General features: G+C 34.9%; 1 protein-coding gene across 2 annotated transcripts; it reads left to right on the top strand.

Annotated features, from left to right (window-relative positions):
* The first annotated feature begins 7,404 nt into the window (after nt 1-7,404).
* On the top strand, nt 7,405-9,939 carry LOC137716880 (patatin-like protein 2). Of its 2 annotated transcripts, none has more exons than XM_068456237.1 (7): nt 7,405-7,595; nt 7,982-8,163; nt 8,267-8,456; nt 8,624-8,785; nt 8,905-9,207; nt 9,322-9,494; nt 9,581-9,938. In XM_068456237.1, the coding sequence occupies exons 1-7, from the start codon at nt 7,464-7,466 to the stop codon at nt 9,657-9,659; spliced, it is 1,221 nt and encodes a 406-aa protein (XP_068312338.1). In that variant the 5' UTR covers nt 7,405-7,463; the 3' UTR covers nt 9,660-9,938. The 2 variants fall into 2 exon arrangements, with proteins under 2 accessions (XP_068312338.1, XP_068312339.1); XM_068456238.1 differs by having other exon boundaries at nt 7,457-7,595; nt 8,034-8,163; nt 9,581-9,939.
* Nucleotides 9,940-14,946: the final 5,007 nt, after the last annotated feature.

The raw sequence follows: 14,946 nt of genomic DNA, 5'->3' as shown, positions 1-14,946 counted from the left end.
TATTAATATAGTTTTAGACCAAGCTTGTTTCACTTACAAAAAAAATGAATTTGTAAGGAATTGATATCATTCACATCCTTATGTTTGCTAGAACCAAAAGAATGGAAAACATAAATGCATCTGGGTATTCTCATACCTAAAAAGTGAAAAAATCAATGAGAAATGAGATTAACATGTGTTTGTTTATTTCATACCAAATTCTCCATATCCTTATTCCGATAACTTGGAAAGTAAACATGCCCAAAAAAATAGGCCTGTCCCAAGTGTTTACCATCAAGAATCGAATGAAAAAAAATAAACCTGAACTCTAATAAAGTGTAAACTTATACTGGAATTAAAATTGGGAATTGTTACTGACACTCCAAAAATCTCATTTTGCATTCTAAACTTTATATAATTAGAAAGAAAACTACATTTGTGAGGAGTGTAAATGAGATTTTTTGAATGCTAAAAACTATTCTCTTAAAATAATTAATTAGTAAAACACATCAGTATAAAAATAAATTACCTTTCATCAATCAAAATTGAGAAGGCAATTTTGGTGTAAAAATTTGAAATCTATTCAGGCTTTTTCATTTTTGCCCCCCACATTAGAGCTATCCTACCGTTGAGGAAGGGAAATGGCGATGACAAGCAATCACTTTTACTACTCACTCTAAAAAGGCAATTGCTCTAGCAGCCCAAAAATCAATCTCGTATTATCCTTTCATACTTTACTATTCACTCTGAAAAGGCAAATGATAGGATTTTTACCACCTACAAAAATGGGGATAAAAACACATGAAATACTTGCAAGAATACAAGGATATTGTAGTACAGATGCTCATGCAATGTCGTTCTTCTCAAGGACTATTTTGATAATTTATGCAAAAATAATTCCTAATTAAATACTTAAAATTAAAAGCTGAGAAAAGAGATTTTAGACTTGAATAATATTAAAAACGACTTTTAATTAAAAAAATATATATGATAGAAGAAAAGAGTTTTAAATACCAATTTATAAAAGAACTAAGGTTCCACCATCACCTAGAAATCCTATGCATTTTTACCAATTACTTATGATCCACACATGTCATTTTGAAGGTTAGGTTTTCCTAATTTATATTCTACTTGGAACCTTCAACATAGAACATATATCTAACATACAACCCGTTCAGACATTCGGATCAAATCTAAACATGAGAGACTCATTAAGCTTTATGAAAACCCTTTGAAAAACCATACAACCCTTAAGAAGTGGTGTTCATCTTAAGTGAAATTACAATTATTAACCACAAGAAGCCAGCGCCAATTTCAGGGAACCTTCCGACCAAAATTGCATCAAATTACTTTTATAAAGATCCTAATGGTGATCAAGCATTAAGATAATTAGATAGTTTTAGTCATGTTGATTAAATTCAAAGCAAACATGCAATCAATCATAAGCAATTAAATAAAAATTACACATTCATGCTAAGGCTCAAGGCTTCACCCTAACAAAAGGAATTAGTTGCGCATATTCATAATTGAAATCATAGATATTATTAAAAATAAAATGAATGAAAACACCTCTAAGAAAACTAGGGCCATCAGGAGGCAACGCCCCAAGAAAACCAGGGACATCAGGAGTAGGGATGGGCAAATACCCATCGGTTATGGGTAACCGTAGTTACCCATTCGAATTTCACGGTTACGGTTATGGGTAACCGTTTATCCGTGAAATTTATATGGACGGTTATGGGTATTAACTACAGTTATAAATAGGTACCCATTTACCGTTATTTTAATATATAAATAAAATTAAATAACAAAATAACAAAAAACCTAAGCTAAGCTAAATCACAACATTCACTTTCCATAGAATTTCCATGTTGATTATAACATCCATTTCAATTATAACATCCAGTGCTAATGCTTATTGATTCCAGTGCTGGTGCGTATAACATCCAGTCCTGGTGCACATTGATTAGAATATCCTCAACCTAAGATAATGACTACCTTGAGTTTTAGAAGTTTTACTTTGTAATCGTATGGATGATACAATTGAAAACTTGATTGGGTATAGAAGAAAAATATGTCTGAAATATATTAATTTTCTTTCCAATATGCTTGCTCAAGCAATGAGAGGTATTTTGTTAGTAAAAAATCAATTCTTAGTAAATATATCATATTACCTTGATTGATAACAGTTAAAAATATCGTTCGTAAATTATTATTTCAATTATTGAAGTTGTATACGGTTACGGTTCAAAAAAAAATGTAAATAGGAGAAAAAGGGGTAAATGGGTTAAAAAATGGGTAAACAGGTATACGGTTAGGGTTAAATAGATACGCGGTTATGAGTATGGTTAACCATTTATAAACGGTTATGGGTATGGGTATAACCGTTTAGGCAATTACCCAACAAGTAAACGATTGTGTAGTCATAAGCATAAATGGTTATGAATAAATAATCGTAGTTACCTGTGCGTCATAACAATTGTCCATTGCTAATCAGGAGGCGCCTAACCAAGCACTAGGTGCGGCTAATTTGCATCCCAGTCAAACCCGAATTTGATTTTCATTGAATATTCTACTTAGTGATTTCGCCTTCCGGTACTTTGCAATTTAGGATTTTATTATGGGTTAGATAATTTATGATGTTGTATGGAATTAATTTGTTGTGATTGTTCAAATTGGATCCTTTTTTCACTGATTTTTTTTACCCTGCTTTTTATTTTGATACTATATCAAATGATTTACTATGTCAATCTCATTTAATCTAATCTAAATCAATCCAACTTAGTTTTTTAAGTTAATACAATCCTAAATTATCCGGTGTAACAAACGTATCCTTATTAGACAGATGACGCAACTCGATATTCTTCTTGTGTGGAAGAAAGCATTTGTCCCCACCCTAAGACCATCTCCAATGGTGACTTATAAACTAAAATCTCCCCTTTTTTTCCCCCCAAAATCCACTCCAACCCATGACCCAAAATTAACCTAAAACCTAAAACTCATTTGAGGGTCAAATACCAGCCCAGTTTTAAGCCACAAACCAAATTGGGCCCCACCAACTGAGATTGAAACTGGGGCTGTGAAACCCAGTTCCCTTTCCCTACTCACCTATGCGCTGCACGCGCTAGGCACTTTCAGAAAACCAACAGCCCCACGTGGGGGTGTTCCCTCAGCTGTCATTGCAATAAGCAGCCCAACGGCTACTTTTTATAATCCAACGGTCCAGGTTCAATTTTTTTTTTTAGTTTTATATTTATGTATTTATTGAATCCAACGGCTTAGATCAAATATAATTAAATATAACGGTAAAAAAAAAAAAATCTAATAGTCCAAATTTAAATCCAATGGCTAGAATAATTTTAAAAAATTATTTAACTTAAAATTCAACCAAAAACTCTATAAATACCTATGTATTTGTTCAAACATTCACACAAAACTCACTTTTCTCCTACAATTCTTCCAATTTTTCTTTATACCATTTATTCTCATTTTCAGACTTTTCAAGATGGTAAAAGAGCATGTTAGAGGTCGTAATTGGACCTTTGACGAAGATATTGCTTTATGTTTGGCATGGATTTCGATTAGCGAAGATGGTGCCGTCGGCACCAATCAAAATAGAAAGGTTTTATGGGGTAAAATCGTTGATAAGTTCCATGAAAACTCCAATGCCGGTCGAAGGGAAGTTGGTGGTGTTTATGTATTTGTTACATGAAAACTCCATGAAAACTGCAACTAATTGTTTTTATGTATTTGTTGCATAGGGTGACTAAGCAATGACAATTTACAAGACAAGAACTACACCAAAAAATTAAGCTTTTAAGTTGCATCATGCTTGGAACATCCTCAAGGATTGTCCGAGGTGGGGAACCGATGCGAACCAACAATGTGGAAGATTATTTCATAATGAAGCCCCACCCCCAAATGATGTCAATGAAGGTGTGAATTTTGCCGACAATGAAGGTGTTGAACAAATGACCCTAACTTCTTCTTTTGCAAGGCCCCCGGGTAGAGATAAGCAAAAGGAAGCAAAGAGAAAAGGGAAGTCCCAAGATCCGACACGTGCACAATTTGCTAGCGAAATGGCAATAATAAACGAAAACCAGTGTCGTCGACAAGAAGAATCGGCCCAAATGCTTTTGGCCATGAAGGAAGAAGGGGACATGGAGCAAGAAAGGTATGAAACTAATTTGATAATGGAGGACCTCGACAAATACACTCCAGAGAGGAAGAGATACTTACGTGGTAAGCAAAAGAAAATTTTACGAAGGAATGCCACAAGGAGTATATTTCAAGATGATGATTCATCTTAAGACTATCACCCAAGTCCATTACCAAGTCAAGATGGTGGATATCATTATTAAGTTTATGTAGTCTATGAGTTTTCGATTGTATTAGTTTATGTGGTTTATTAATTGTCTTTTTTATTTTTTAAGTTTATGTGGATTATTAAATGTCGTTGGTATTAAGTTTATGTGGTTTATCTTGATTTTCATGTATTGATTTAGTGATTTTTCAAAATTTATCGGAATTTAAATATTTTTAGGTTAAAATGTTCATAAAATCAATTTAAGATAGTCTACATAACTTTTTTTTTTTTTAAAGTTAATTTAAAAAAAATAGCCTTAATTCATTCTTTGATAATATGGGGCTAAAATTTTAGGCCAGAAGGGTTTGGAGTAGAAAAGCTGTTTATGGGCTAAAATCTAAATTTTCTAGGCTAAATATTTTTAGGTTTTAGGTTACCATTGGAGATGGTAAGAAGCACATTCATGTCCACCCTAATTGATTTAGACCAAAACTAAGTTTAAACCTGTCTTTTTGAATAATCAAACCCAAACAATTAAATAAGGATGAGAATATCCTTCAACTGCGACAGATTAATTCGTTTGTTCCCTTTTATTCCAAACCCCGAATTGAAAGGTTGATTATTCCTCTGGGTTCGGATTATTTCAACGGTTTGATTTAATCCAGCATCTGGCTTTTTGGTTTGTTTTTTCAAGGCACATGTTAAGAGTCTAATTATTTGCAAACTAAGAGAATACTATTTATCTGACTTTTTAAAAAGAAGAATTTGAAGTCCGATTGGATAAAGTTACATATTATCCTATCTGTCAACCTCGTATTGTTGAGTTGGCTACTGCCATATATAAAGACCAATTGGTTGACATCGAATAAATTTAATCGCTTTTTCTGTTTTTTGAACTGAATTAATAAAATACGGCAGCATGACATTGAATAAATCTAATATATAATTATGAGAAAAACTCATAAAATTCTGTCAAAAGATTCTTTATGAGTTTTCTGTTATCTTATGTTTCTCACAATATTTTAAAATGTTAGCACGGTGATTGACTGTGAAGTAGCAAAAAAATCGACAAAAAGTCAAGAGTCTCCTTAACATTTCCCTATAATTGTTCCCATTTATGCATGAGGCTATATATGGTTTAATTAGGTATAAACCCCCTTACGGGCTTAAAATAGTGTTTGTCTACAAGTTTTGATTAGACGATGCTTATTATATAAAAACACTAGTAATATTTTTTTCGTTGAAATCACTGCACATAATCGCCAAAAACTTGAAGAATTCTGCAATGTTATATCACCCAACAGTTAGAGATAAAGATCAAAATATGCAACATGGCATGATTAAGCACGCAAATGAAAAGACCTTTGCATCAGTCAAAATAAAACTCAATCAACTAAAAATCTATGATCAGCATAATGAGTTGAAAAACGAACAAGATTGTTTGACGCGCACACCATAAACCTAATGATAATTAAATGACCTTGGCAGCGGTCGAGACAAAATCTTGTTGCAGCCACATATACGTCCATGATCAGTTAAATATTGGAAAAAATAAGCAAAGTTTCTCAAGGAACTATATTTACACCTCATAACAGACGCATCAGGTTATTTATTTATTTTTTAAAATTTTCTTATAGTTAAAAAGGAAGAGGGAGAGTTCGAAACTATTACAATAACTTAGAAGATGAGAAGTTTCGAACCAGGAACACATAAGTGAAAACTCAACAGCTACTCACTATTTCACAAAAAAAATAAAAATATAAAAAAACACCTACTTACTAGAATATTTGACCACATGCAAACACATCAAGATGGTTATGAAGAAATACTTGAGAAGGCAACGTTCATTTTTATTTTCTTACAAAAGTAAACCTAAAAATATAAAAGTCGGTCCGCTTTAAATCCAGAAATTGAAAACCAACCTATAAACCTAAAAAGTGCCAATGTTCTGACTTTTTAACCCTCACGCTTCACTCTTGTTATAAAAAAATTTAACCTTAAAAAAAAAAAAAAAAAAAAAAAAAAAAGCAAAGAAAACCTTAATCTCAAAAGAGAAAGCTGAGCTGGGAAACACAAATTCATCACCGAACCATACACTATGGATGAACCATTCGAAGAAGCGCCGAGCAGAGGAGATGTAGTCTTCAACTTAAGAGATGGGTGAATTGGGTTTTGTTATAGGTGTGGGATATCTTATTCTTAATTGGAATAGCTATACAAGCTTAATTTTAAAATTATTTTATGCTGATGTCAGCATAAAACTATGAAACCCTAACGGAAGGGGTTCGTGAAATGATTTTGAAACATCAAGGGGTATTTCTGTTACTTTCAAAATTTGAGAGGGTTTTGTGAAGGCTCAAAAAAATCTCAAGAGGTGTATGTGTAATTACAAGTCAATATTGCATGCAGGAATATATTACATACGCAAGAGCCTCATCAAGCTGGATATTGGCTTCATAAAATTTTGGAGGAGATTATGGTCATCGAACTTTACAAAAATGATAAAGTATTACAAACCGTCTATTTATTGCGTGCATAAATATATTAATACAATAAAAATGTTACAATCAATTTATTTATTTGCTACAATTAATTGGCTATCCATTGTAATTTTATTGATTTTCTTATAGAGATTATGTTTATAAAATATTTTATAATAAGAATAATTTGGATCATAAGCAAAAAGTCTCGTGAATTAGCTACGAAGTTTTGTGTGGAAATTCCTCTACAATTCTTGTGGAGTCGGTCCTCTCTCTAATCGTATATGGGAGCTTGCCGGATTGTTGTGTTACGTTTGGATACTATTAAGACTAGAATTAATCATCAGCCCGACTTCTACATTTAAAATAGTCAATTAAATACAGCTATAATTAATTAATTCGCCTAATTTCTGAAGGACTGGCTGAGCAATTCAGCATGGGTTATTATCCACACGTTGGAAATTTATCTAAGGGAAGGTTGCATGCATATTTCCCGGAAGATGGGTTATCATGCAGAAACACGCATGCACGTGCGAAAGCTGGCGCTATAAATACCAAGACTACTACTCTCAAAGCATAACTCAGAAATCTCTCTCTCTCTCTCTCTCTCTCTCAAAGCATAACTCAGAAATCTCTCTCTCTCTCTCTCTCTCTCTCTCTCTCTCTCTCTCTCTCTCTCTCTCTCTCTAACTGCTCTGATGGAAAGAAACGGTAGAGTAGAGCCCCCCACAGTATTTGGAAAGATAGTCACAATTCTCAGTATCGATGGGGGCGGAATAAGAGGCCTCCTTCCGGCAACCATTCTTGCTTTCCTCGAATCTGAACTTCAGGTATATAAGACTTTCTGTCAAAATATACTAGCAGAGAGCACACATTTTGTGTGTGTGTGAACAATTTCTTTTAATAAGTGCATATTAATATTATATAATTACTGTTTTGTCTTCCTCATGTAAATATTGTGTATCAAAAGTGAGGGAAAAATAGAAAGATAGGTATGATTGTCATTTTTGTCAAAATGTACAAAATTACTATTTTACCCTCCCTTTTGTCAATAGTGTGCAAAAAAAATGAGGGTAAAATAGGAAAAAAAAGGGAAAAAAGTTGACAATGAGGATTTTCTTAATAATAGTATAAATAAGTACCTTATCATCTGTGTTAAGTGATTTATTTTCCCAATTAAGTACTAACAAGATTAATGTCATTGGTGGTACTGCAGAAGCTGGATGGTGAAGATGCAAGGATCGCTGACTATTTTGATGTGATTGCAGGAACAAGCACAGGTGGTCTTGTGACTGCTATGCTCGCAGCCCCAAACGAGAATAACCGCCCACTGTTCGCTGCCAAAGATATTATAGACTTCTACTTAAATCAATGTCCTAAAATCTTCCCCCAAAACACGTAATGCATGCTTAATTAATTACATGTTAATTATGTCCACTTAATTAATTTTTTATATTTTGGATATTCATAATAATTTTTGCTCTAATGGTTTAAACGACAGTTGGCCAATTTTTCCTTATACGACAAAGATTATCAAGGCTCTAGCAGGACCAAAATACAATGGCAAGTATTTGCATCGCTTGATTAGGGAAAGGCTGGGCAACAAAAAACTGCACGACACATTGACTAATGTTGTAATTCCCACATTTGACATCAAGAATCTCCAGCCAGCTATCTTCTCCAGCTTTAAGGTAATTTACCGTCTTTCTAGTATATTAACTAATTCGAAAAATTTCAGTATTGTCCAGAATATTCTATACGTCAAAATACTGTAAAAGTTGTTCATGTCTAAAAATTATTTAAGCAAATTACTCATATATGTTGTAATATAATATGATATGCTTATTTTTGTTGGCAGGTGAAAAAGAAGCCATCATACGATGCCTTACTCTCTGACATATGCATTGGAACCTCAGCGGCACCAACTTATCTTCCAGCTCATTATTTTGAAACCAAGAACGCTGCAGGCAGAACTAGGGAATTCAACCTTATAGATGGCGGCGTGGCCGCAAATAATCCGGTATATGCGATAGGAGGAGTTATATTACCAGATTGTCAATTTATACCATTGATTTTAAAAGTAAACTTCAGGATTATAAAAAAATAACTTAAAACACTTAAAACATTTTGTCCTTGCAGACTTCTCTTGCTGTTAGTGAAGTTACAACTGAAATAAGGAAGGCGAATCCAGACGTCTTTCCTATGAAACCTATGGACTATGGGAGATTTCTAGTGATATCATTAGGAACTGGTTCATCAAAAGCTGAAATGAAATACCATGCACGCTCTGCAGCGAAATGGGGTCTGTTGAATTGGTTAACCAGCGGTGGCTCCACCCCAATCATTAATGTATTCAGTCAAGCAAGCGCCGATATGGTTGATCTTCACCTTTCTTCAGCTTTCCAAGCCCTTCATTCTGAAGAAAATTATCTTAGAATTCAGGTACTGAACTCGTCATCCGAAATGCATTTTATCCATAGATTCATCAATATAACTTTTTTAGAATAATGTTGTTTAGACACAAAAAACTGATATCATTTCTGATACCAAACATAGGATGATACCCTTATTGGGACAATAACTTCTGTGGATAAAGCCACAAAGAAGAATTTGACCAATCTTGTGAAAGTTGGTGAAGGGCTATTGAAAAAACCAGTTTCTCGGGTTAATTTGGACAGTGGCAGGTTTGAGGCTACTAAGCATGAGACAAATGCAGAGGCTCTTATAAGGTAAAATATTTATCATTAAACCAAAAAATTTATATATGTAATTGGTGATTAGTGAAAAATTGTAACTTAATTACTATAATTTTCAGGTTTGCTAAACTACTGTCGGAAGAGAAGAGGAGGCGCCAAGTAGGGTCAACCAACGGGCATGCTGAAAATACTGATTAATTGTTACCCTAAGATGATGACAAGTCATTATTCTTTAAATTATACTGTTTTGAAATGTAAATTGTAATAAATTATGGATAGTTCAAGGGTATGGGGGCAAATGGCTACCATATACTCCATCTTTTAATATTTGTTTGTGTTTGATTAAATCCCTGCTGGGATATCATAGATCTCTCTGTCATCGATATATTCATTCTTTTGTTAATTTGTTGGTTGTTGGATCCTCAATAAAATTAAGCTTTCATTTTAAAAACACGGTATTACAGTCCTGCACAGTTCTTCATCATGGGGTACGCAAGAGTATTAAAATATACAATTACAAGAAGCAGCCATCCTATTCAGGCAGCATTATGTATATATTTCGAGGTTATTAAACTGAATATGCATAGTGAAATGATGAGATTTTGGATTGATATCTCCACTCTCACATACAGCTGTTTCTATTATCCTTAATTCGGTGCAAATCTCCTCTTATTGTGTGGCAGAACCCGGACCTAAAAGATATGGATTATCGTGAAGTGGAAAAAAATAGCATGAATACGATGATAATTGTAGTTTATTGACATGAGAAACCAAAGCTACAATTAACTCGAACGATATATGTGTTATATCGTCCCAAAACTGACATAAATCAAAGCTACATTAACTCGAACAAATTCAAAAATCAAATACCTCAATTTTCGTGATACGCAACAACAAATAACCTTTATTGAACGTCTCTCCATTATTCTATTTTATTGAAATAATCCAATTTCTATTTACATCAAGCTATTCCTTATTTTATCATACAAACGTCATAATCGCATCCATTCTTAATTATCATTATTTAAAGACCATTTTTAGATTTATCCGACACTTATGAATGACTAAACAGTTTTTAAATTGAATAAATTTTTTTAGAGATGATCTTTAGACAATGATAAATAAAAAAAAAACAATCCCGATTATGAAATTTATACAATAAAATGTTGCCACATTTTCATTCGAGGAAGGATGCATGGCTCCTTACATGTATGGAGCCGAAAATTGTCATAATATATATAGTTTGTGTGTGTGTATTTTAGTAGAGAATAATATTTCCAAAACTATGCAGTGTGCATACACTTTTAGACTCAAATTTAAATTTCTCTTTCCGTAGGTTAGAGTAGTTTAAAAGTTCTCTCCCCCTTTCACAACGTACTGGACATTAGGTTGATTTCAATTCTTGTGAATGTGAACAAAAAAAAAAATAATAATAAGGAGATGAAAGTCCTAATTCAATCGCGAGAGGGTGATTCATTGTTTTCTTTCTTCAACACCGAACTGAATGTTGATTGTGCGATGGGGTTTGGATTTCAATGGTTGCTAATATAAAACAATACATCTGATGGATTATTTCTTTTAATTAGATTTCAAATTGTTGCAAACTGGCAGACGAAGAGGTTTGAATCATCTCATTTTAAAAAATAAATATAAAATCTGTTTGGATAAAACCATCTATTACATGTCGTCCTATCTGTCAAGGTGATTGTTGAATTGGCTTTTGGGGCCATGTGTAAGACCAATTGAGGTACTATTACTTTGACCACTAGTGGTCATGAATATTTACAGGTCAATATTGCATGTGCAGGATATGCAGCTACCACGAAGAACTCTTCATGTTTATATCATGTACGCAAGAGCCTCAAGAATACTGATAACGGCTCATGTGTCGATAAGTTGTTAAAGTCTGCATACAAACAATTAGATGCTTTAATAAAAAAAGGGGCTGGTTGAATTACCGAATGGCTAGGTCTACAAGAAACCACGGTTACAACTAAGCTATATATATCACATACAATTTTGTGTTTACGTTTCTATCTTTTTTCTGATATCTTATTAGCTCCATTGCTGATACTTGATTTGTAACATTTTGTCCTGATTTTATCGGAACAAAAGAGGTATTTTCGTGAAATTTGCATCTTGGGCTAGATATTTCTCTTTTAAAATTGTTGTGTGCCCAAGGGGCCCACCTTTTATTTGTTGTTCCTCGGGTCCAAGCCTTTCACCTTTCTCTCTCTTCTCTCCTTCTCCCCAAGCTCTCTTTGTCTTAGTTCTATCTTTCTCCCTCTCGGTGCTCTTCTTTCCGACAAGAACACACACATATATACACACATCCATATCAATCTCTTCATCCCGCTAAGTAGTACAACTTTCCTTTTTGAGTCACCTAATTTCGTTTAGTATTGAAGAAGTTATATCAATTTGAATTTTACCCAGTTTCCAGCGACCTCCGAGGTTTTCGAGGCGTTTTCCGGCCAAACCACAGCTCGTTAGATGTCGTGCGATGTACCATTCTCTTTGTCTCGTCAAGTACTACAACCTTCGTTTTTGTCTCACTTGATTTCTTTGAGGTTTGACAAAGTTATAGATGTTTAAAGTTGGCTCAGTTTTCCGACGAAAAAACCTCAAATTCCGGTGTTCTTCTACGGTTAGCTACAGTGAGCAGCAACCACACCAGGCCTTTGGGCCTTTAGCGTTGGCCCTCTTTACTAACCCAAGCTCTTAAGAACTCTGGCTTTAGGCCCGTTATCCTTTTAAACCCAACCCAAATCATTTAATCTATTTATATTTATTTATTTCGTTTTATAAAAACCCAAATGGCTACTAGGCCAGGCCTTCAGCCTAAGTCTAGTTAGGACCAAACCCAAAACCCTTAGAGGCTAAGGCCTTAGGGCCATGTAGGAGTAGGCCTTCGGGCCTTTGCATTTAAGCCCAAACCCTAGGCCCTCCAGCCTATTAACCCCTTGAAGCCCAAACCCAATAACCTTTTTATTTTCATTTATCTTAAAACCCTAAACCCTTTTTTCCTTTGGGCCAGGCCTTAAGCCTAAATCCCTTTGGACCCAAGCCCAAAGCTCAAGCCCAACTCAGATCCACCTAAGCCTAGACCCGTTGACTTTGACCATGTTTGACCGTTGATCAAAGTTGACTTTGACTTTGATTGGTCAACGTTGATTTTGACCATTGACTTTTTGGGTTTTCGTTCGAGACCTCTCCTGGGCTAATTTCGACGTCCTGGACCTGTTTTTGAAGTCTGTTTTTCCAAATTCAATCATTTGAGTAGAGTTTAACTAAATGTACCCTTTATGTGCGTAGAGACAATTAATTGTGGCGTGCTGTCCCTGCTAGTTGCGTGGCTCTTCGGTGATTAAGTATATGTGAGTAGACCCCTTCAAAAATGCATGTTTTAATAGTAGAAATGCATACATGAAAAGCATGATTTGATGACTATGTTTTATGAAACGTTTTATGAGATAACATGCTTACTGAGGCTAGTTTGAATTATTACTATTTTTTCTATAACCCTTGTTCTTATAGAATATCCGATGGATAATGATATGATATTTAGAACATGTTTAGACCACCTCTTTATAGTATAAATGATGGATGACTTTATACTATGAAGTTGCGTTTCAATATATGTATGTTCAATGGTTTTGTACCTACCTAGTGGTCCTTATTCCGCTACGGGGCGTAGAGATAGTTTTCGGTCCGTCCCGGGCGACAGTTTGGTGTTGGCATAGGGCTTGAAGTGTGTTTCCTCTGGCTATTAGCACAGGGACGGGGAGTTGGCATAGGGCCTGGAGTGTATTTTCCTCTGACTATTTGCTCAAAGACGGGGAGCCGGCATGGGGCCTGGGGGTTATTGGACATTCACTAATGATTATTATATATACAAGTTATGATTTGAGACATTGCACGGCATGCTAGGTTTTGAAAAACCTATATTTATCATGATATATATGTGGTTTCATAAAACCTGGGGGTTAGTACATTGATAACTGGTTTACTATATATATATCAACTTGGTCCACTTATGTTTGTTTTGCACCCCCTTCAGAACTTAGAATTGAGGCATACAATCCCGGCGTCAAAGTACTTCTGCATCGGCATCTTTGAGTCTTCTCAGCAGAGGACCCATTCTTTTATTCATTCAATTGTATATTATTTCCTTTGGTATTCTAGTTAGTTGTATACTCTGAACATGTTCCTTTAGTGCTTATTGTTCATAATTAAATTTAGGGTAAATGACAAAAAACTACCTCAACTATGGGTTTCACGACACAATCATACCTCATCTTTTAAAATTGACAATGTCATACCTCATCTTTAGAATTTGGTCCAACGTTATACCTTCCGTTAGCTTGGCGTGAATTTCTCAGTTAAATACTGACGTGGTTTGATGCGAGGCCCACTTTCTATTAAAAAATTAATAAAATATTATTAAAAACTAAAAAAAAAAAATCATTTAATATTTTTTAAATATTAAAATAATAAAGAAAAGTTATATATATATAATCAAAAATCAAAAGTCAAAACCCTCAGTTCGTCCCCTTCCCCCCACCCTTCTCTTTCTTCTCCCCCATCTTCATCTTCTTCCCCCTTCCTGCAACCCAGAAAAAAGAAGAAAAATAAATAAAAAATCAATTTGTCTTCCCCCCGCACCCACCCTCAATTTGTCTTCCCCCCTCCCCACCCCAACCCCCCCCCCCCCAACCCCCTCTTCTCCCCCACCTAAGCCCAACCTGCAACCCAGAAAAGAAAAAGAAAAAAAAAACCCATCTTCATCTTCCTCGACCCCCCTTTCTTTCTTTCTTTCCCTCTCCCGTCTTCCCTACCCTCCGCACCCACCCTTGCACCCACTACCTGCAACCTAAAAAAAAAAAAAAAAAAAACTCAAATCCCATTGAGGTGGAATCGGGAAACCTTCGCCAGGCCGATTACGGGGGTGGAGAACTTGGGCGCGGAGAAAATGGGGGGAATGGGTATGGAGGGAAGAGGGTGGGTGTGAGGTTGGGTGCAGAGGGTGGGTGCAAGGGTGGGTACGGGGAGAAGAGGGGGTTGGGGGGGGGGTGTGGGGAAGGGGAAGACAAACTGAGGGTGGGTGCGGGGGGAAGACAAATTGGTTTTGTTTTTCTTTTTTGTTCTTTTTTCTGGGTTGCAGGAAGGGGGAAGAAGATGAAGATTGGGGAGAAGAGAGAGAAGGTGGGGAAGGGAACGAACTGAGGGTTTTTTTTATTTTTATTTTTTAACTTTTATTTATTATTTTAATATGTAAAAAATATTTAATGATTTTTTTGTGGTTTTTAATAATATTTTAATAATTTTTTAATAGAAGGTGGGCCCCGGATCAAGTCACGTTAGCATTTAATTGAAAAATTCACGACAAGCTAACGGAAGGTATAACATTTGACCAAATATAAAGATGAGGTATGATATTGTCAATTTTAAAAGATGAGGTATGATAGTGTCGTAGTTGAGGTAG

The sequence above is a fragment of the Pyrus communis genome, chromosome 15 (genome assembly GCF_963583255.1).
Source record: "Pyrus communis chromosome 15, drPyrComm1.1, whole genome shotgun sequence".
Lineage (NCBI taxonomy): Eukaryota > Viridiplantae > Streptophyta > Magnoliopsida > Rosales > Rosaceae > Pyrus > Pyrus communis.
The sequence above is the reverse complement of the archived record's forward strand: the minus strand, read 5'-3'. Positions and strand labels throughout refer to the sequence as shown.